The 24507-nt window shown below is 41.9% G+C and overlaps 1 protein-coding gene across 1 annotated transcript in view; it reads right to left on the bottom strand.

Moving 5' to 3' along the window:
- Positions 1 to 13689: 13689 nt before the first annotated feature.
- tbc1d16 (TBC1 domain family, member 16) overlaps positions 13690 to 24507 on the bottom strand; it is a 25640-nt gene continuing 14822 nt past the window's right edge. Inside the window, exons 8-13 of the mRNA XM_026165070.2 lie at positions 23896 to 24044; positions 20435 to 20569; positions 19446 to 19632; positions 18682 to 18861; positions 16734 to 16880; positions 13690 to 16083 (exon numbers count right to left, since the gene is read on the bottom strand). Coding sequence (XP_026020855.2) covers positions 15790 to 16083; positions 16734 to 16880; positions 18682 to 18861; positions 19446 to 19632; positions 20435 to 20569; positions 23896 to 24044 — 1092 coding nt within the window. The 3' untranslated portion in view covers positions 13690 to 15789. The remainder of the gene's footprint in view (positions 16084 to 16733; positions 16881 to 18681; positions 18862 to 19445; positions 19633 to 20434; positions 20570 to 23895; positions 24045 to 24507) is intronic.

Here is a 24507-nt window from a genome sequence, read left to right as displayed (position 1 = left end):
TGCGGAGACTAAGGGAAAGGTGCAGCAAAAATTCACCTGTGGAAAGGAAACAGAACGGAGCCGGAGGAAGGAAGCATGTTTTAGGGTTAAAGTGGGAGGATAAAACAGGGGATAACGAGGCATCTGGCGCAGAGAAAACACCACCCACACACCTGCAAGGCAGGAACCTCACACTTTCAAATAAGACTGCTGATGACAGTTGTGAAGAAAAGAGGGATTTCCATTGAAATAAGGTGGAGTGGGAGGCAAAACAATGCAAGGGGGAAACTGGAGGATTTCCAAAGTTGCAAACATGAAGAATCATGTCCCCCGACTCCATCTCCCCCTGTTACATAAAAATAAGCCTAACCCAACCTTATGAAGTGAGGCGACGGTGAGGCAGACTAGAGACAGACACAAGAAGCAGCTGCTGGGATGGGCCTATCAAACCAGACTCTTTTGGCATGCCCAAGTACAGTTCAGTTACTCACATTTTTAAAATAGCTTATTACAGCAGCAGAATACGGTGGTTACGGAGTCTAGGAGCTCACCACACCCCACAAATACGTTCCATTCAATTCAATTTATAAAGCGCTAAATCACAGCAGCAGTCATCATGAGGCAGTTTATATTACAAGGTAAAAACTTTATAATAAAAACCTCAACAATCAGCAAGCACTTGTTGACATTGAGAAGGAAAACCTCCCTTTTAACAGGTAGAAACTTCAGGCAGAACTGGTAATAATTAATGATTAAATAGAGAGTGATGTATGAACACATGGTGAGTGTAATAGGGAGAGTGAAGACGATTCAATACATCATGACAAGCCTCGGCCAGCTGAGGTCTGTTTCAGCACAACTAAGAAAAGGTTCATGGTCACCTGATCCAGCCCTGCTGGTGTGGTGGAGGGGTCAGCGCTGCACTGGAGAAAGGAGTGAGAAATCTGCAGCTTAAAAAGATAAAGTTAATTTACGAATGTGTGTTTGGTAAATGACTCTGAGAAAAGTGACTCATTGTATGTGTGAATGATGCAATGCAGCTTAAGTTAACTATGTGAACTATCTCATAAGTTTGGCTCTGTTCAGGTCAGATATGTGTTAGCGCAGGAGACCACGTCCTGTCTGTCGGCAGCAGAGGAAGCTGATGCGCTTGAAGAGATTAGAGCAGTGTTTTAAATACAATACCGGCAAATCACATCCTGCAGCCATCAGCTTTTACTGTATACTGTCTTACGTCGTCATCAAAAAGTCTTATTTGCTTTTAGCAATTGTTGAATTGGATTCAGAATGGATGCAATAAAAATAAAAGGTCCAACATTTCTTCTGACAGCAGGGGCTGTGGCTCAGGTGGTAGAGCGGGTTTTCTACCAATCTGCAGGTCAGTGGATTAATCCCTGAATGCATGCTGGAATAACCTTGAGCTTGACACTAATGCCCAAGTTGCCCACGATGCATTCATGAGAGTGCATGTGTGTGAATGTTAGAAAGCACTTAGGCATAAATATCATGTATGTAGTAGTAGACCCAGCTGAGTTGAAAGGTGCTCTGTTTAAGTCCAGCTTATTTTACCACAAGCTCCTCCAGAATGCAGGTGGATCAGTAAACAAGAAGCAGCATTTTTTGAGAGACAGAAAGAAGAATAAAAAAACAAGATCTTATACTAAATACTAGTATTTCGTTCATGAGGTCAAGATTGTTATTGAAGACAGATTTTGTTGGCCCAAATAAGTTTGGCAACTCATGTCAGTACAGAGAGACCACACAGGAAAAGAGTTTGGATTGAGATTTCCTCCAGTGACAGACTAGTCACCAAAGCCATCTGGCGGAGGCACAGGCGGACTCTTTCAAGCAGGCCTTGAGACCAAAAACAGAGCTGATTAAACACAAAGGGCAGCATTGGTTGGGGTGGCTTGCTTTAGGCACCGCTGACATTCATGAAGCCCGGTTTCAGTAATAGATCTGTTCATTTCAAGGCTTATCACACACACACACACACACACACACACACACACACACACACACACACACACACACACACACACACACACACACACACACACACACACACACACACACACACACACACACACAGCATGGCAGTTTGTACTCTGAAAAGCTCTCACGGCATGAGCAATTTTATGCTTTCCTGTGATAAAAACAAGGTGAACTTTAGACATATTCTGTCAGGCTTTGAGCGTATTTCACCTGCGCTGCAGCTACTGTTAAGCTATGATCTTTTTCGCACAAGGCTTCTGTTGGTCTGTAGATAATTTCATTAATTATGGAGCCGTGAAACCAACAACAAGCATGTTCCAAAATACATAAATAAATATATAATCTGTTGATTTTATAGAAACGTTTCTGCCCACTTGACTTGATTCTCTCAGTTTCCTCTGACTGAGATTGGAGCTGCTTTTACTCCATGTCACATGGCCGCTCCATCGAGGAGCTCTGCCAACCTAGCCAAGCCCCCTATGCCAACGGAAATAGCCTCCTCTAATTTAGCTGGACCGGCTACATTCCTCGCATAAAACAAAGCCATTGCTGTTCACCATATTAAGGCGATCTTGCAACAGATACCAGCTCCATGTTAAAACGGACTCTAATCCCCCTTTCATGCTGGCCTCTTGGTCCTCATCCAGTTGTACTAGTATTGACAATTGAACTCCCCCGGGCATGTGCACTCTCATTTTTTCTGGCTTTAGTAATAACAGTGATAATGCATTTTATAAATAACACATGTTTCATTACATGCAAATCTCGCAGGGGAAATGGGGAGAGTGGTGGGGGGTTAAGCTACGTGATAATTACAAGCAGGTAAAAACAGCATGGAAAAGAAAAAATGTGCAAGGGTTTAGAATTAGAGATCAGCTAGTGATAACTTGGAAATATTGTGATTATTAGTGGATCAGTGTTCTTAGGATTGCCTAAATGTGCTTGGAGGTGGACAGGGTGTGCATTCTAGATGGAGAAGACACCTCCTCCAAAATTCTAAGCCCCCTGTGCTTTATGTTACACCTTAGGCCCACAGGATGAGAAGGGATCCTAGACCTGATGATGCTTCAGATGTCATTTACACTTGGGTCAATCGAACTCTCCTTCCTCTTATCCACCCTGCTCATTTTCCTTCTCTTCTCCTCGCTCTCCCTTCACATGCTTCCTTCTTTCTGTTGCTCCCTTATTCTCCGTCGGAGCCCTGACCCAGACGTCTGTTCCCTGTCTGAGCTCCTGCCAGATTCCTGCAAGGGGAGGAATGCACAGGAGGGCCTCACCGAGTCGCAATTAACATTTCGTCATTGCCGTGCCTGCACCTATGCAGGGTGCTTAATGATGGCATATTCATGAAACGCAAATATTTGCACTGAAAAGCAGTCTCCCAGCGACCGGCGAGAGTAGAAGGGAAGATAATTGAAAGGAGCTTGCGGCACTTCTAAAAAAAAAAGAAGAAGAAGAAGAGCTGAGATAAATGGAGGGCTGTGCTTTAAAGGGACTGGTGGTAGCAAGAGGATGCCCTGTGAGGAGTGTGTAGTGACAGGAGAAAACCCTCTCTGTGGGGGACAGATGCGCATGCTGAGAGGACACCGGCATGAAAAAAGAAAAAAAATCCTGGCACATCAATGTGAAGAGAGATGTAGAGAGAGCAGGAGAAGACAAGGAAGGGTGTCAGGTAGATTTTTTTTCTTTATTTTATAGAACAGTGCCAATTTAGATGGAGCATTTTAGAGGTATGCTTATTATACACAGAGAAGAAGAAATCAGAGGGAGAGAAAGACATGATGCACTGATTTTCCAAGAGGAGCAGACTGCATGCTGTCCTCCATTTCCCCAAAGAACATCCCTCCCTACTGCTGCCCCCAGCTGGGAGCGCACACACACATAGACACATACACACATGTGCGTACACACACACACACACACAATCAAGCCTGGCTGTCTGGTTGGGGGAAGGGTATGCTGAGATTCAGAGAGATGGAGAGGGATAGTGATGGAGAGGGGAAAAAGGGATTGGTGAGGAGACAGTGAAGGAGAAGGATGCAACAAAAGGGAGGGGTTGATAAGATTGGGAGAAAAAGAAAGAAAGACGGAATTGAGGGGATGTCGAGAAAAAAAGGACCGCGAGCGAAGAGGCGAGGTGGTGGTGCGGCGGTAACAAAAGAAAAGGAAAAATCACGTTACATATGGCATCACTGCATTTGCGTCTCCATCTGCTCGCCAACAGTCAGACTATAAATCACCCACCTGACTCAGCATACCACTCTGTCCACACACACGCTCACAAACACGCCTCTCTTTTCATCATTCCTGTTCTGTCCGCCACCACACACAAACACAAAATTCCAGCAAAAATTCCCCCCTTCCAGAGAAGTCATTCAGGAGTCAATATCACAGCACACACACACCCACTCACACACACAACGCTCCTCTTCAAATCTGCACGCTTATACATGCACCCCAACCACCACCCCCAACCCCAAAGCACACGCATACATATACAGTATATGTGCACACTTGCACACACATGCAGTCCTAAACGAGACAGCTGGAGCTATCAGACCAAAGCCTGAGAGAGCCAGCTTTCTTCAGATGGATTTGAGATGTGGGCTTTACCGTATCATCTGCCAGCACTGCTGGGAATGAGACGTCACAATCATAAGAGCCTACTGCCTTATAAGGCAATTATCTCTCTCTCTCCCCCACCGTGCCCTCGCTCTCTCTCTCTCTCTCTCTCTCTCGCTCTTCTCCTCTTCAGTGGGGGGAGGGATGAGTGGTTTCAATTATGTGCGACAAAGACCAAATTAGGCACCTGGCAATTTCAATATGGCCTCTTTATCTGCATTAAGTTGATAGGATGTGGTTTTGATGGGGAGGTAATGTGGTTGCATGCATCTCAGCCTCATGGATGAACATGCCTATTTGTTTGCACACAGGTAAACAACTTGCGTTTGTATTTTTTGTGTATTGCAAGAACAAGATACCTGCAAATCTTCTGGAAAATCTGAATAAGATGTTCTTTTATTTTATTTTCCCTTTCCTGACAAGGAAAAAAAAACACTGCACACTGTCGTGCACATTCCATTATGCCGGTCACACAAAAGCTCAGCAGCAGCAGCAGCAGGCCGTGATCGATCCGTCGGCAGCTTTGAGGGCGCATTGAGACTTTAGTCTCATTGACTACTTCACAATCAATAGTAGCTGATTACTGGCTGGTGAAACTAGCTAGAGTATCTGTTCTGCTGCTGTGGTTATGCACTGGGTTTTCACACATACAGACCACTGTGAGCACAGGATATAGACTTAAAAACCAGTAACTGCTCTTCAAAATTGCTCTCACACAAAGCACGCTGTAAAATGTGCAAATTGACAGACACTGAAGTATAGATAATGTGTCTGAAGGAGGATGGGAGGTTGCAGTTGTATGGAAGCTGTCATCGGTCCGTCTGGATGCTGCACACATGTCTGTGAGATACGACAACAATAGGATGAATGCAGCTTTTATTTAAATGACCTTTTCGGCTATTTAGTTTAGCACAGTCCACCTAAACCTATTATCTCCTGACACCATATTTGAGACTGGAAAAATCAACTCTTCGTGTTGTATGAGTGTGCACTCAACCATCCCCTTTTTTCCATCTCCATGTATGGTGCTCCTGAGTAAGCTGTGAGGGGACCGGCGAGGCTTGCTGCTCCTCTCCTTCTCTGCACCTCTCTGGCAGCTCGGCGTCTGCGCGGTTCTAATCCACTGAGCTGCTCAGGAAAGAGTGCTGACGGTGCCCTTTTCCATCTACTATCCTCTAATCCAGCAGGGTACGGGGTCTGAGCGAATAATCCTGGATTAGGAAGTCTCCCAGTGGGGCGACCGTGGGGTCCCTTGTGGGGGCCCCGTCACAGTCAGCTGTGCCTGAGGCGTCGTGAGAGAACATAGCAGCCAATCCAAAGAAAGAAAGAAAAAAAAAAAAAAAACAGGCAAACAGTGTCTGATTAGTAGTGAATTGGTTCAAACCTCGCCTTGTCACCCTGAGGGGAGCTGCAGTGCTTATTGGAGATGAATAATGGTAAAGAGGGATAATGGTGGATAGGCCTTGTGATGTTACAAGCGCTTTGAATGCAAAGATTTAGATTGAAGACTGGGAAGAACTGAGCCCCCAGCACTTTATTACAACGGGACACACACTAATTGATGCATTGTTGGAATGGCAACAGTTTTCTTAATGACATCCCTGAAACGTGTGTGCGCATATGTGTGTGTTCCCATCTTGACAAACGCAGACATATTTCAGCTGAGGGCTTCACAGTCTGCTGGGAAACCACACAGATGCTCAAAACAATCACAAATAGTGACACAAGATTTTACTCAACATGTGTCACGTTTCTCATGACGACTAAGGTGAAAGCTAAACCATGTTGGGGATGAAGAAAAGTCATCCACATAGATTGTACTGCCACCCCCACCGCACGCACTGAGCAAAGATGTAGCTGCACATTAAATGAAAGGACACTTTCAATCTCTTCAAATTGGCTTTCTCCTTAAACTGAAGGGAAAGGCAATTTTCATCATCTTCTCTATCTAAATCGATGACTCTCTGCCAAGCCTGCATATAGATGCAATTAAATGCAAATTAATGACACCGCGCTCTGGAGAGTTTTTCCTGCAGGTCAATAGAAGATTTGTATTTCGGTCACCCTATTAAAGATTGATCCAAAGCTCATCCCGAGGCTGAGAGTCAGGGCACAGAGTATTACCGTGGCTAACTAATCAGTAATCAACAGGCTTTTCCATCTGGGCATGTGACGTCCTCCCTCAGCACACAATCACCAGTTTATTTACCTGCATGGCTGCCCAAGAGAGACGAGAGTTTGCGTCAGTGCACACATCCCACGGCCCCAGTGAAGCACAACGGGGGACGGCAGGGACAGCAGGGAGGCTTAATACACTGAGCGTCTGTGTGGACACATCGTGGCTACACCTCAAGATGACTCCAAACTGTCAATTTCATCATCATGATTGGGTAAATAAAGTGCAAAGTGGCTACTTCTACCCATTTTTGTTGTTATAATGGACAAATAAGTTTGTTTAGTTATCTAAAGGCTGATGTTCTTCTGGATGTTTGCCATTCTGCAAAATTTTAGTCCATTTCTTGGTTGTTTTAGGATTTTCAGTCCTGTCTGTGCCACTCAGTACATCCATTCGTGCCCAGTGAAGACAATAAGCTTTTAAATCCTCATAAATATTTAGATATGTATTTTTAAAAAAAGGTTTAAAGATGTACAATTGTTGGAGGAGACTATTACAAGTTGTGGATTGATGCGTGTTTGGTTTGGTTTTTAGAGGGCCGGGATGATGTACAACACCTCGTCTACATTTGTAATAATAAAGAAACATGTCCCACAGTGCAACTCACTGATGTGTTTTTGTGTGTACTTTCAGGCAGCTGTAACCTACATACATGGCTGTAAACACAATGAAGCACCATTAGCAGATAGAGAAAAAAAAAGCACATGTTCAATCTTGTGCAATTTACTGAACTTTCATAATATGAAAGTAAAGGAAATGCTGTGTTTCCTTCCTTGTTCTGCCTCTACCAAAATATGCGAACACACACACCATCACCACCAGGAAACCCGGCAGGGAGAGGGAGGGGATCTGAGATATGCATGCAATAATAGAGATATGTGTTCGCATTCACCTGCACTTTCTCTGCATGTCACATTCACACAACCAATTGCAAAGTTAATGCGGCACACAGCACGCTCCGCAATCCATCTCAACACCTGTGACATATCTCAGAAGCATTCAGAGACTTAAAACAACCCACAAGCTCTAAAATACACACAAAGTCATAACATATATCTTCACCCCTGTCACCCTCAATCCCCCGTCTTACTACTCCCCCACCCCTCCGCCGTCCCCGTCTGCCTGTAGCTATTTTGAGAAACGCCTCATTTTCATTTCAATCTTGTGTATGATACAGTGCATGGCTGCCATAAGCTGACTCCTTCACCTAAATGACAGCAACAGTTGAACAGAGCACTGAAAAGACAGGCATTTGAAAGAGCTCCTATTGTGATGATAAGAGGGCAAGTCAATCTATTTGCATTTATGGATGAAAAGAAATCCTTTTTTTTTTTTTTTGCATTTTTTATGCATGAATAGAAGAAAAAAAGAGACAAGGACACAGATGTATATGGGAGTACGAAACCACCGATCAGCTTGTGTCTTCTGTCACGCTCGATCGGTTTTCCTTGCTGAATGATATCAGCAGCAATAAGCAAATGACACGCTACGCGGAGAGTGGAATTTGTATGGGAGATAGTGGCTCTTTTTCTGAATGTATCGCACTGTGAGTATTGCTGAGGTCTGAAGATCAAACGTAAGCCGAGCTGGATGAGCACTTTACCAGAGCAATGAGGCAGTAATTCAAGAAGCAGATTCTTCTTTAATGCCGCTGCAGACCTTGACTGTACAGAGACATGGTTCTCATACTTGCTGGGTAAATTCAATAGGTGAACCTGCTTTGCCCTTCTTCAAATTTCAGTGTAACTGATCAATATATAAATGTAGTGTTGCACTCGTGTGAGCGTAGTTTGTTTCGTATATCCTTTAAAAACACAGCTAAAAATGAGATGGCCCTAATTTAACTTGTCACTACTGTAAGAGATGCAGTGATGAGTTAGTGTAGTCTTTTATTTTTGTACCACTTGTAATGTGCATTCCACAGTGATTATGTAATTTAAGGTAATCAAAACATAACTGAACTGAGTAATGTTATATTCTTTGCAGCACCATACATACTGCTATCATGCTGAATTTGTAAGCTTGCTGACTTACAAACAAATGAATCATTTTAACAGTAAGAGAAAAAAATCCAGAAAAAAGAACATAGATAAAAGTTATAAATTAAATTTGAGTGAAATAAGTATTTGACCCCCAAGCAAAGCATGACTTAGTAGAAGCAGAGCAGTGAGACGTTTCTTGTAGTTGGTCACCAGGTTTTCACACGTCTCAGGGGGGTTTAGTCTGCTCCTCTTTACAGAAACCTAAATCCTTTAGGTTTATTAGCTGCTGTATGGATACTCGAAGACTGGTGAGGCCACTCCATGACCTTAATGTGCTTCTTTAGCCACTCCTTTGTTATCTTCGTGGTATGTTTTGAGTCATTGTCAGGCTGGAAGACCCATACATGACCCATTTTCAATGTTTCATAATGTTTCATAATGTTTCCACATCTCTGCCTGACTGTGGCAATGGTGCTTTTTGACTTGTACTCAGTATTTCTCGTCCTCCAAACTCGGTGGGTCGAACTGATGCCCTCAATTTCAGTTTCATCTGACCAAAGCACGTTTTCCCTTCCCTTCTCTGAACCATTTAGATGTTCACGGTCAAACTTAAGATGTGTCCCTGGTGTCCTTTGATTGCTCATTGCTCTTGCCCACGGTGGTGGACAGGATGGACAAGTGTGCGTCATACACATAAGAACTTGAGATCAGGATTCTGTCTGGATTATAATGACATGCAAATCAATTTATAACTTTAATTGAATGAGTTTTTCTCTCAATTTCTTTGTTGATATTCTCTCTCTGTTAAAAAAAACAAAAAAACAAAAACAAAAAACAACACTACTATAAAAATTAGACACTGTTGATGCCTTTGTGATCTGAGCAAACTTACATGTTCAGCAGGGGATCAAATAATTATTTTCTCCCACTGCTGATATTTAACAGTACATTTGTTCTAGATTGCAACAGATTGACAGCATAAAACTACAGTCTAAGTATATTACTGCATGGTGACAGCTCAAGCAATGTGCCCAGTATGTAATGGCAATCTTTCCACTGAAACAAAGCTGCACATTAAAAGTAACGTCGCCATTATTCTTCCCTTGCAACTGCCTCTGAATGCTCACTGAGAAAAATCATGTCAGGACTTGCAAGTGACACATGTGGAAAAGTGCATGTGCAGCTCTGGCTAATAAAGTCGATCTATCACTGCAGTAACACCAGAATCCCCACTGCAGTTCAGCATGAGTCTGTCCTCTCATGCTGTTATCAGACACCCCGGTGGATCAGCCTGCTGACTGCAGCCCTGGAAGGCCCATTAACACCTCCAGAGGGTAAAGCCCAGCCCCCTCTATAAACAGCCCAGCCGGAGGTCCTTCCTAATGGGCTAAGCTCATTCCCAGCCTGGCCTGCTGCAGGTGTGGAAGCTGAGCCCTGTAATTGATAATTAGGGGGTAATAACCCAGCATTCGGTGCAGGCCTTAAGACAGGATAGTAGCCAGGCCCCACACTGTCACTCAGTCAGAGGCAGTGGAAACTAGAGAATTGAGGAGGAGGTGGGGGTTAAGGGCTATAATTCAACAAGGGGTGCATTTGTCTAGAGGTGAGGAAAAAAAAAAACTTGGAAACAATAACACATGTATACTCCGGCTGGATTTAGAGTATATGCAAGGACTGATAGAGAACACAAAGAGCCTCCACAGAACTCAAGTGCTTTGCGTAGGTCACTGATAGCGTGTGTGGGGCTTATGATACCACAGGTAACAAAGTGAAGCTGCAGCACTGTTGGGGGTGTGCTACAATAGGTCGACCATGTATTTCCACACACACCCATTTCCATGTTACTGTTAAACCACAGATTTTATCAAAGTGATGCACTAAAAATTATCTAAGTAGAAATAAGCAAAAAGCCTCCAACGGAAACTGCAGTTCTCAGGTAGACTTAACAAACAAGGGGATGTTTTGTGTCTTTTGTGCCTCCGTTGTGGTGTTTGATACATTTGGATGTTCTGCGAATGAAAATGGCAATTGTGCTTCTTTTTTTTCTTCTTTTTTTTTTAAAGGGGGCAGAGGCCAAAGATTTGAGTAATGAAAAGTGGGAGTTTATTCATTTATGTATTTATTGTCATTTTCCTTTTATCTAGTTTCCTGTTATAGAAATGCATTAGCCCTGAAAGAAGCTATCAATCAGGGAGCTAATGGGTTGTAATTGCAGGCAGGGAGGCACCCACATCACAAGCGACGGGGTCCCTGTACAGTAGAGAAAGACCTACAGTGGATTCGGTCCCTGGGTGATCCCAGGTTAGAGGAAATTCTCAAGTCATTTTCCTTTTGAAACCATTACACTCATCTCAGTGCAATAATCACCCCGGCTAGTATATTTATGGCTTTAAACAAAAGTACATGGACGAAGTACGAGGGAGTTTCGGGGGGGGGGGGGACCCTGACTGTGTTATTCATAAGATTTGAGGATTTTTCCAGAGAAATATGTCTGAAATTTGGTCTTCCTGGAACTGCTGAGTGGCTAAACCAGAATACCTGCTCTGAGTCATTCCACACACACACAAAAAACAACACTCCGTCTGCTCCAGCGTTTCCAAGGAATGACAGCATCTGATACTCTCTATAGCTGTCCGTGATAGTCACTCGATTCCTGTCAAATGCCTGAGCCATCACTCACTCTCATTCTCTCTCACACACACACACACACACACACACACACACACACACACACACACACACACACACACACACACACACACACACACGGCAAACGGTAGAGGCTGAAAAGACTTTGCTAGACAGTTTAGGGTTGAACTCTGGGAAACACGCCGTCTGCCTCTCATGGCTTCTTTTTCTCATGGGAGGCCTTAAAATGTTTGTCAGAAAACCGGAAAGGAAATCCCTCGTGAATTCGACAGAATTCACACCTTGTCTTTTTCCATCTTCGCAGGCAAAATGAAATGGGAACAAACAACACTGTGTGCTTAGGGGATTCACAGGAATGCCAGTATTTTGTGGAAATGCCAAATCTGGTCAGGTGTTATGGATTTCTAAAACCCACAAGTAAATAATGTTTTAAATGTGGCTTATATTCAAGGCATTATTGTTAACCATGTTTTACATTGGCAACAGTTCACCCCCAAAATACTGCTAGCATCATTTGTCAGTTTAGTTTTTGAGATTAAAACTGTGGAATCAGCTGGATATGTTGGAGCTAGTAGCTTTATGTGAAATAATCATTTATCTTATTTCTTTCTATATGATATCGATCTCAAAAACCATCCCTTCCCCGAAGTGTAAATACAAAACATCTTCCTGCACATCACCACAGAGATTAAATCAAGACCGCGCAACTTTAAAAAGAAAAATGGAGCTTCTTCCTCCTCTTAAAAGTAAAAAAGCAATTTAAATAAAGGAACCCATGACTTTCGGTTTCTGAAGTCCATGCTGGAAGAATGAGTTTAAGTAAAAATAACAGAGGGATCCGCAAAGCGTCATTGCTGTTCAAGTTATTGGTTTACTGTTGGCTTTAAAAGGTTTTGGTACCATTATTGCTATTATTAATAAGAAGAATCTGACTAACCAAACATAACACAGGTGTAGTACTGTGATAAAGTCTTAAGTCTTCCCTCGTGTCTTTATATGCTACTTCCAAGATCCTGGAGAACCAGAGATTTCTGGAGATCTTTAAAAGTTTCACGTTTTCTGCTTTTTTCACTCATTTTCAGTCCAGTCCTTATACTGATCATTTTCAGATTTTTCTTTCCTTCTTTTTTATTCATTACAACAACTTAACACACATTATGAATAATTCAAGCATAAAAAGGCACCTAACTTAAGGAATGAACCAGTGTTGCATCGACACATAACAGACAACTTGGAAAAGAATCAATTTTAATGGATCTTTAGGCACTTTGTTACTAACTGCCTGTTGCATAAACATTGATTGGTTTACATTTCTTTAGTGAATCCACAAAGAAATGCCAAAGATAACACAGTTTGACTGGCATGAAATAATATTTTATGCACCAACAAGGCGACTCCCAAGAGCTACAAACCTAAAGCTTGATATAGCTCAGCATGGTGAGCAGTGTGTCCTTAAAAGAGTGAAGAGGACAAATGAAGAAGGGGCAGGACAGAAACAAGTCTAGAGTAGGTGAACAGTAACTGAAAGTAGTGTTCTTTAGAAAGAAAATCCTCAGAGATGCATCTGCTCTTCACTCAAAATTCATCGGAAATGGTCTCATTGGAAGGTTGGCTGACAAGAAGTCATTCTTAGTGGAAGGAGGGAGGAAAAAGGCTCAGGTATCCCAAATTACACAAGACTAAAAAAAAAATCAGTGGCAACCGGTCTGATGCAGTGTTGAATCCAAATTTGGATTCATGGCAATGATCTCCAGTAAAAACATGCCTGATAGAAAAACTCAAAACAGAAAATATACCTTTCACCAATTAAATCACTGAACATTTTCAGTACAGCTGTTCAGTTCAGTTTTTTATTCAGTCCAGACTTCAAAATTACTGAGGGAGTGAGGGATCATCTGGACCGAGGATGGAACAAAAGGCAGCCAACATCCAAAGAAGAGCTCTGAATGTCCACGAAGAAGCCTGGAGAACTTTTCCTAAAGACTACTTAAAGAAAATATTGTAGCCTGGATATGTCGTATTAGTAATAATACACTATAATATCTACATGGCTAAGACATTAGGTATTTTTTCTTTTGGTTCATTTGGGCATAATCTTGATACTTGCATTTATTTATTAGATTAAAAAAATACTAAATTTTAGTATTTTTTTAATCTTTATACAGAAAAATGCTGGCTCTAGTGCAGTAAACCCCATTTCTGCTTTATTTTCTACCAGATCAAAACAATTTATCCTCAAAATGAAATAAACTGAAATATTATTTAATCAGCAAAACAACAACAATCTTTCAGAAGTGCTTCATGAAAGCATTAGTGTCATTTTATTTCAGTCATTTTCAATGATACCAATGATAAGAATAGGCTCTTTTTTCCCTGTGACGTGTACAATAATGCATCAACATATCATAGAGCTTAACAGCTGTACATTCGTGACCACAACTCACAACAACCACCCCTGGAAATCGGAGTGTTCATTAATCAAGCTTGTGACTTGCAGTGTCCGTGTAAACAAATGTGATTTCAATGCTAATACAATTCATGAGCTCCCTTTCACACACATTCGCGCCGACCGTTGCTTTTCCGTTTTTCTGACTTTGCTCACTTCGCCGCAGCCTCCCCATCTTTAAAACTCTGCGGGCATCTCCAGCAAACAGCTGCACATGATAACTAATATGTCATTTACTGAGGCTGCTTGCTGAGAGATGCAGAGAACCGAAAGAAGGGGGAAGTGCGGCGGTGTGGGGGCGGTGGAGAAAGCCCGATTGAAGATCTTAATGTTGCGTTTTAGCAACAATTTAAAGATGTTTTCACTTAGAGGCCTGTTGCTCAAAATGTCTCAGGGACGTTTTCCAAGTGGAGATTGCCTTTAAGTCTGATTTAAGATCAGCACGCATCCCTCCTCAAAGCCTAACTGCTAAAGCGGCTGGCTTGTCTTTCTAATTTATCTACCAGGTTTTTTTCTGCAGGGTGGCTGCTGCTAATCTGGTCGTAGGGCATTCTGTGACTCACCAGATGTTAGCGGCCAATCGAGTTTCCACACACACACACACACACGCACGCACACACACATACATATATCAAAGATTTTAACACTTCTGTTGTCGAGTGAGACGAAGCAAAAAAACAAAACAAAAAAACACAAATACATTCATGTGAACTGATTCTTGAGTGTTGTCATTCATTTTAAGGTGAAGTGGAAAGACTTCTGGAAGGAAAGGGGGGAAAACAGACTAAAAACTGTGCTGATAATTTTTCACAAGGCTGTCTAAACATGGTTCAACACAGACGAGGATGAAGTTTCAAGTAGGAGAGAAAGTCATCAGTTTTTCCTGTCTGGATAAAAACCGCCGTCCGCGCTCTCTCTGGCGTCACACCCATTCGACACCTCGAGCAGAAAATACATTTCATTTGCTTTTTTATGCTAATGTGAAAACGGGAAGGGAAGAAAAATAAATATCCTATTACTCAACAGGTAACATGACAGCCTGACTTTCTCAGAAGGAAGAATGTTGTTGTTTTTCTCCGGCTCCTCAGGAGAAACTACGAGAAGGTTCTTTCCCATCATCTGATGAGGAAATACAAGAAAGCCCTCAGGATGTGTTTGTCCTGTAAACACATTCTTACCTCTGTGTTTTCTAAAAACAATTACTGTACGCTGTGCCCTCTATATGTAAAGAACTGCTCATGCAAGGATATAATATTGCTAAATATTTGTAACTGTTGATATAAACGCAAAACATTCACTTTGTTTAAAAATCAAACAAAACTTAAACAGACCGCTAATCCATTCAAATTCATCATATGTAGGTTAACGCCTCTCTGTTAACACCAAAGGATCAGGTTTCACGTTAAAAATGTCCTGCTCAGACTTGAGATATGCATGTATAAACTTGATACTCAGACAAATATTCCACTGTCAGGACATGGGAACAGTGTTCAAAATGTAAAGTTCAAGTTATTGTGAATGAATCTCCAGTTTGTTTTGACCCTGGGTCAGCATCCGCAAGAATTCAGCCCAGTTGCCTCGGACCCTGATGTGACCCCCTACCCACGAAGCCCCTGGAAGAAAGCCAAGCCAGCGGCAGACTAGAACCTGAAAGTAACTCCAGCCAACATAGAGGCTGGTGATTTTGCTCCTGGAGGAAAGTAGCTTCTTGACCTCTGATCTATCCAACAGCGAATCCTCATCACGGAGTCTTGTGAAATGAATGTTAATAACAACATTCTGGTAAGGCAGTGTTCTACATTGCTCCATGTGTGGCAAAATATCCTTTTTAAGAGTGTAAAACTAGAAGCATGGACGATGGAGAGACACAGAGAAAGAGAGAGTTGGGGAGGGGACAGGTGCTGCACGGTGACAAGCAAAAGCACCTCATAACCTCCACCTCAGGTCTGTTTCCGAAAGGTGAAAATGTCTCGAGTTTTAGAGCCTCTCTTGCCCTCCGGTGGAGGTGTCGGGGTGAGGTTCGGTGAGGGTGTGGATGACGGGGAGGGTGAGGAGGGCTGGGGGGTGGAGGTGCCTCCATAGGGGCAGCTCTGCGAGTCTGGATGTTCACCCGAACACTCCACGGCGGGGATGTAGCGGCTGTCCCACATCCCCGGGCCGCACAGTTTACAGAGGTCGTGAAGGCTGCACGGGATCCTGGGAAGCAGGCGGAACTGGTAGAGTAGACTGCGGGCCTGGAAAGCAGGACGAGAGGAAAGGAGTTCTAGTTTGCCACGATGCGGAGCCAATAAATGCAACACAGATCGATGCTGATATCAAACAGCGCATTAAAACACCAAAATAAATCAATGGGCTCGACTCCAGGCTAAAAGATAACAAAAGACTCTCAAGGTCAGAAAGCGTGATGTTGCCTAAAGCTACAAAGTCCGCATCGCATGCAGCAAAGCTGTGGAGTTACACCACCTGCATGCTAACATGAACTCGCTGCCTGTGGTTGCAGTAGTAACACACAGTATCCATAAACATGAGGAAGCAGGCATGGACACAATAGCCGGGATGGAGATCATAAATCCTCCACTTTGGCATGGCAGCCTCCCATTTAGTACCTCAAGGCCTCTGTGGGCAACTTAATGTGCATCAGTTGCTTTGCTGCAGCATTGGGGCAGGGCTGCCTTAATGCAAGCAGCACTGGATTTGGTTTAAATGTGTAGCAATGCAGCAGTCTGTCGAAGAATTCTTATGATGATCGTAAACAACCGATTATTCTCATATTTGGAGATTGCTGCGTGATAACCTTTATTTTTGGTATGAAGGAAGCGGAGTAGTGAGATGAAATGGTAACATAAAGGCATGAAAACCAAAAAAAAAGGTTTTACTGTGATACCTTGCGCAGAACCAGCTCTCCGTTCATGTGCATGGAGAGATTGCTGAAGTGCAGCAACATCTGGTCAGTAGCGAGCTGCTGCTCTGTCACATCCTCCCCGTAGAGAACAATGATGGCCACACACAGGAACAGGTGGAAGTAGTCCGTCTAAAGAGGAGGAGATCAGCAAAGAAGTGAAAGGTAGAAGGAAAATATGCATATTATCAGCTTCTGTGGTGTACAGTCAGTTATGTTACTAATGCAAATTTAAATTTCAGTAAGTGCTTTGCATTTATTCATGCCTTTGTTATAAGGAACAACGTTAAGGACACGTCTAGGATAAGGATACATCTACGCTCACTAATATTTGCTCAAATGTCCGTTAACAAGTTGCAACTCTATCAGATGCTTTTGGTAGCCATCAACAAGTTTCTGGCATAATTTTCTGGCATGATTATGGCTGGATATTTGACCCCCTTCCCGGCAGAATTGGCAGAGTTCGTTTAAATTATTTGGTTTACTGGCATAGACCAGAGTTTTAAGTATAGTAAATAGATTTTTAATAGCGTTGAGGTCGAGGCTTTGTGAAAGCCATTTCAGAAGCTTAATGTTAGCCTGGTTTATCCATTTAAAAACCAGTTTTCTTGTGTGTTTGGGATAATTATCCTGTTGAAACACCCAGTTGTATCCAAGTTACAACCATCTAGCTGCTGATTTGAGTGGTTAATTCCAGCAACTTTGTGGAATATATGCCACCAGAGTGGTGTAAGATCAGAATAACTTGTCCTTACGTATAACTGTCTGTAACTTGTGTAAATCTAGATGATCACTGAGTTCCTCGAACCTTCTCATTGTTCTGAGCGTTGGTTAATCCAATGGGAGGTGTCTACCAGAAACTACCAGCTGTAGCCAATCATGATCACTAATGAAAAGTTGATATGATTTGGCAAGTTCAAAGACACTGTAGAACCTTCAGGACCATTTATTAAAAGATTTAAGTGAGTGTATATTTACGTTTGACCCTGTGTGGATGCAGGTTCAAATAAATCATTAAAAGCCCAAAAATTACCATGATTTTCAATACGAAATTAAATAAGGCCTTTATTAAATCTACTGTACACAATGAGCTATTGATGTGCAATAGTATTTGTTCAGTTGTCCATAACACTTTAAAATATCTTCCCCCATGCCTTTATTATAGGTCTGTTTTCACCTCCTGGTGGAATAGCCAGACTTTTACATTTTACCTGTCCTTTTATCATTAAGAAAGCAATAAATTCTTTAAGAAAAGCAAAACATTTTTCATGAAAAATCTATTTTTGGACTAACCCCAAACATTTCGTTTAGCAAGAACTGTCGAGATAAATATTGTGTGACCCAATATTACACGATTCTTCCCTTTCACAGAAAAATCAGATATCAATCAGAAATTCTTGCTTTTAGCCCATCTGGTATGTGACACTCAACTGTCTAAACCAAGGTTTCACTCTCATATCTCTTCTATCACCACCTGTAGCTTCAGATCAGAACATCTAGAAGAGAGTTTGAGCAGATGGCACGAAGCAGTGAGGCTGATATTTGAGGAGAGGTGTTAACCTCTTTCTCACTACGCACTACACAGGCATGACTAACTCTGATAAAATACAGAAAGGGTGGGAAAATATGCACTGGGTAGATCGATTCAAGATAAGCCAAATGACTTTTTTTTTTTTTTAAACACAGTATTTTTACTTTTTACAATTTGTTTTTTAAGCTAATATGCTATTAGGGGTCACTGTAATCTCTGGGAATCAAAACCCAAAAATAAACAAAACCATTAAACCCCTTGAAGAGCAATTACAGGTTTTAAAGGCAGGATTACAGAAGCCTGCAGTGGGAAGCATTAAAGGAGTAACATGCAGCGTAGTATATGCAAAGTTTTTCTTTCAAACTTGTGTATGCAAAGGAGCCGTTCGGACTTTGACCTGACCTGGTAGTGTGCCCAGCACGCCTCCCACATGCGCAGGGCCTCGGTGTCGGGGAACTCTCTCTTAAAGCAGAGCAGGATCCAGCGATGGCAGAAGAGGAGTTGGAGGCCGTCCTCCCCGAGCCTGGTCAGGTGCTGGTGAAAACGTGGCAGCATGAGGCGCAGCAGCTCCCGCAGGTACATCTGGAAGCAGGATCATAGAGCTGTTTAAGCTTATTTCTCCTTCTATTTAAGCCAACTTTATGATTGGCTGCCCTTCATAAACTCAAAGTTTGAACAGCAGGCTGTGGAGCTGTGTGGCTGGGATGACCATATTAGGGATATCTACCCTCACTGACATCACAGAGTCAGAGTTTTATACTGCATAGTGGCTCTATAGCGTAATGATTTATACAGTCACCTAACAAGCAAAAAGATCCCAGGAGGAGAGACAAATCCCTTGAGGTTTGCATCAGGAAGGGCATTCGGCATCAAATATGCAGCACCAACAACTGTGGTGATGACTTATGAATAAGGGAGTAGATCAAAGTAGCTTTGTACAATGTGATTCATCAGAAAACTGAAAGAGTTGTTTAAAGAATGAACAAAGAAAGCTTAATCTAGCCACTTGCATCTGGTCAAGAAAATAGATATAAATGTCTAAGTTACAGAAATTGTTAGAGACAACTTGAAGCTGAAGTGTCAGAAAGCTGTGGTGTAAAGCGTCTCTGCAGAATCAATTCAGACATTCGTACAACTCACAAAAGACGCACAGAGAAACTGCCTACCAGCTGCCTCTCCATGTCTTCGTCCCGCGGGGAGCTGATGAAGATGGTGTTCTCCATGAGGCCGACAAAGCACCAGAAGGTGTCGCTTTCATCCTGGATCTCAGTGAGCAGCGGGGCCACCAGGTCAGACATGCCCTGGCAGTAGCCCATGTCAGGATTAAACACTGCATAGTTGAGCAGAATCCGCCTGAGGCGACAACAACCACGAACATCTTAGTGGTGTCATAACATCTCAGCATCTCAAAAAAAGCGCTGTAAGTGGCCACAGTAGAACCATAAACATAAACCCCTTTCACAGTCTCCAATACAGCCTCTACACAGTCCTGCCAAACCAAATGTATAGTCCCACCCAAACACTCTCAGGTTTTTTTTTCCCTTTTTCTTGCATGGTTACCAATTTTGAGAAAACTTCCTTTGCTGTTTTCAGACCTTAGTAAGTACTGCATAAACAAAGGAAACAGGCTAAAGATAGTTTCTGTTGTTTGAGCACTAAATTAAAAACAAAGACTGAATTTGTGGAGACGGAGACTGCAATATGAGGATGCCGGTCTCTCTGCTTAGACTAAATGATCCAGACAAATGTCTATTTGACATATCAGTAATAGCTGTGAGCTAACTTATGAGATGAGTGCTCTCTATCTGGACATGTGCAGTGCTGGTATCACCCCAGCTCACATACAATATGAGACATAATGCCAGGACAAATACCAGGAGCCTTGATGAGAGTCACTAAACTAATATGCTATTTAAATCCTCTTGCTCCTCGTTTGGAAAGCTATTAGCTCTGAGTATGCATCAAAAGTGCTCAGACGGCTTAGTCAGAGTCAATAAAGCATGAAACTCATTTGCCGTTCCCTCAGGGTTCAGAATATGAAATGAATAGGTACGCCTGTGCGTTGGGCTGAGGAACGATAAGGCTGAACTGGGAGAAGGTGACAGATAGAAATTTAAAGTGGATGGGAAAAATGAGAAAAAGATGGTGGTCTGACCTCATGATCTCCACATTCGGGTTGTTCTCGCCTCTAAAAAAGTGGTTGCTGCGGTCCGTTCTCACCACGTCTTTATCCACCGTGAACTGGACCTTTCTCCAGAACTCACTGTGCTCCTCCGGGCTCATGGACAACCTGAGAAAAATTCATATAAACACCAGAAAGCAACAGAAATATTAAGCGAAAGAAAAGGCAAACTTAAAGTTGCAGCAGTTAATAAAGCTGTTAAAGCGGTGGCGTTAAAAAAAAGTTTTTCACTGCACAGTCTCTTAGGAAATGCTTGGTAATTAGAATCACAAAATGAAGGGTTATCAAGTGATCGTTGATGCAAATGTGACTCAGGTGTAACACTAACACTTAGCTAGAAATGAACAAAAAATCCAGGGGTGTGTAAACAGTGGGCCTGGCAGGGTATTTTACAATCAAGTGTTCCACTGAGAATAATACCACAACCATAAAACTCCCCCTATCCTTCCCTGTAGATGTTAGCAACTATATTAGCAATGTACTCTGAGTGTGGCACTAATGTACTCAAGTCCTAACAAGCAGAGGGGATTTAATTAACACTGTTTGTTTTCCATGAAGCCCCACCAGGAATAATGAGCGCACACCTGATGCAATGCCACGCAACTGTTTAGTTTTTGTTGTGTTCGTGTCCTTGGACCCTTCTACTTCTCTTTGACTTGAAATTTGAATTGTTTTCATCACTTTGTCGTTCATAAGCCTAGACAATAAGAACATAGATAGTTATAATTGAATGAGGCAAAAATCTGTATTTTTATGTGACTTTTCTGAGGTGAGACTTTTTTTGAGGGAAAAAAAGTCTTAATCTATCCCTCGTTTCTATATATTTTGCAAAGATGGGACATAGGTGCAGCAATTTATTGAAAAATGTGCAAACATACATGGAAATACAGGATATAAGGCAAAAACAATTCTGGTTTGCATGAGTCTAACAACCTTGAAAGTCAGTATTTGGTGTGACCACCTTTATTGAGCACAGCCTGAACTCTCTTAGGCACGTTTTTGTGTATTGTGTTTAAGTAGTCTTCAGGAACACTTCTCCAGGTTTCTTGAAGGACAGTCAAAGCTCTTCTTTGGATGTTCGTTGCCTTTTGTTCTGTTCTCTGTTAAGATAATCCCACACTGCTTCAATAATGTTGACCTCCAGGCTCTGGGGAGGCCAATCCATGACCAACTCCATCGCACTGTGTGTGGGATGCAGTCGTGGAGACTTTGAGACTCTTTCCACGTGGCAATTCATGGTGGATCAAACGCTCTCTTCAGATTTTTCAAATTTTAACTAAAGAAATAAATTGTGTGTTTTTTGTGGCAGGCTGCAAGTAACAAAGTGCCTAAAGATACAATTTAATGTTGCTTCTCTTCCAAGTTGTCTTTTATGTGTAGACTGGTTCATCCCCTGAATTAGGTCTCTTTTATATGCTTCAATGTTTCACAGGTCTTTGTTAAGTGGCTTAATCAACAAACAACATTACTCTGAAAGCAGTCATATACTATACAAAGACTGGACGAATGAGTAAAAAAAAATGTCCAAAGACTATTGCTCAAGACCCCTTTAAAAACTACAAGAAAACCTGGCTCTTAACAACTTTCTTAAACCAATAATGAACTATTTTTAATTTTAATCTTGATGGCATTGATATATTTTTTTTAAACGTTCTTCAAGCAGGAACTGAAAACAATGAAACCTTTATCTGCTTTAAAAAGAAACCTAATCGGATGATATCATCTGCCGGACATTATTCAGGTTAGACCAGAAATGCGATTGACATGATTCCTGTCATGCCACAAGTGAGAAGCAGCAAGTTAAATTTGACATATGTATGGTAAGTATAAAAGCTCAGAAGCCTTATCAACTGGATTATTTGGTATCCAATAACTAGACTGTGATTAAAGGCCAAAGGCTTCTCATTGTAGCAGTATAGGTAAGATCTTTTAAATGTGTTTTTATTGTTTTGTTTTGTTATTTGTAATTTGAGGACAGATCTGCTCCATTTTCTTTTAAAAGTTGAGCAGTCTTAATTTAAAAATAGCTAACCTACAGATACAATTTAAAATTGGTTCTTTGCCAAGTTGTCTGTGTGTATAGACCCTAAACTGGTTCATCCCTTGAGTTAGTCACCCGTTTTTAATCCTTGAATGGTTCAGAAGTCAGAGTTCAGTGGCTTAACAAAAAATCTCCTACAAAAATCATCAGGTAGAAGGACTAGAGTGAAAATGACTGAAAAAGCAGCCAAAAAGTCCAAAAAATGTCCAAAGAAAACCTCTGAAAAGTCTTCAGAAAAGCCTGGAGAGCTATTGCTCAAGACCACTTTAAAAAATTAAAATAACTTTTATTTATAGTATAGTATACTTATACTTATAAGCTCTAAAAAAAATGAAATAAAACAATTTATCTTCAAGTTAGCCAGAGGACATTTTCTTATTCAATATATATCATGTAATAAAAGCTGCAAACAAAAAAAATTATGACAACAGCTTGAAATGTTTTTTAAATGATAGGGATAAGAAAAAGGACAACTACTGGTATGCTTAATGTATGTTCACATTCCTCTGTTAGTTTCGCATATTTTCTTGTTGTGCGCTCACATTTCAAATTCAAATTCAAATTTTATTTGTCACGTACACAGTCATACACAGTAATCACAATAATCTAGTGTCAGTCTGGTTAGTTTTGCTTTACTTGTTATTGCTGCCCCATTTCCATTGACGGCCAGGTAGTTATCACATCTGACGGTGACACAGAATGAAAAGACATGTCTCTTTGCTCCTAATGATCAACTAGTGGCCCCGGAGGCTGGCTCTACTCAAAGGCTCTTTACAGGAATCCACATCACAGTCAGAACAAGGACTCTAATTACCTGACTTCAATAAGACCTTCTCAAGCACTCAAAATGTTAATAGGCCATACACATGAAACCTGTCCAATTATCATATTCATTACAGACAGAGGGGCACAATGTGTGAAAATATGTGTACACTTAACCTTTTTGATGGCAGGCTGGAGGCAAATGAAGACTGGGGAACGTGCTCATGTGTGTGTGACGTGTGCGTGTGGTTGGCCGTGCATACCGAAGCTGTGTTCTGTTTTTTTGTTTTTGTTTTATTTTTTCCATCCGACAAGACAGTATGATCTGATAAGCGCTGACATGTTTTTTTCTCAAGAGACCTTTTATTTCACACCCAGCACCTCCCCTTAACACTTTCCTGATTGCGCCTATTGATTGCTGAGCGCCTGCGATGAAAAGCCACAATAGGCTCACATATGGTTTAATGTTTGACTGACTGAGCATTTGGCAGCAGACACTGCAGCCACATGATAGTTTATCTGTGTTTCAGAGAGTGAAGCATACAGATGTCTCTCAATACAAGCTTTTTCTTTTTTTTTAATACTTTTAAAAAGACTTCATGATGTTAACACTGTACTTCCACAAACATACCTCCTCTGCTGGATGTCATGGTACTGGCTACGCTTTTGCAGTCTCCAATCTTCCCTTTCTTGGGAAGAGGAGTCATAGCTGTAGTAGTGCAGCAGGAAGGGCCACACCTCACCACGAATGGATGGGTCGATACCACCGAAAAAGATGGCCTGGTAAAAAGAGTGTAGAGGTGAGCACAGAGGGAGTGTGTTCTCTGCGTTCAAAGGGCAAGCAGGGGCCAAAACTGATAACTATGAGAGCAAACCATACTTTATGCAAACAAGGCATGCAGACAGTGCGGCACAGCCTGCAATGCAACTATCACCTCACTAGGCTTGTTTATCAAGTGCTGCAAAATGTTGCAAAACTGAAACTTCTGTAATGTTAACAGGGGGGGGGAACAAAAAAACAAACACTGCTTTGTCAGCAGGTCCAGCAAGAACAGTCCTCTTTTGCAATTCCTGCACTTGTGCATTTACTGAGGAAATGTTTTGGTCTGAGTCTAACGGCCTCTGAGTCATTTTCAACAATATGGTAAAGTTTAAACTGAGTCAATCAAAGAAGACTGAAATGAGTCACAGGGGGACAGTGGCCAAGACCAATCCTCTCATCATTTACAACCTGGGAGTGCTG

Source organism: Astatotilapia calliptera, chromosome 4, assembly GCF_964374335.1.
Source record: "Astatotilapia calliptera chromosome 4, fAstCal68.1, whole genome shotgun sequence".
NCBI lineage: Eukaryota > Metazoa > Chordata > Actinopteri > Cichliformes > Cichlidae > Astatotilapia > Astatotilapia calliptera.
This window is presented reverse-complemented; position numbering and strand designations above follow the sequence as displayed.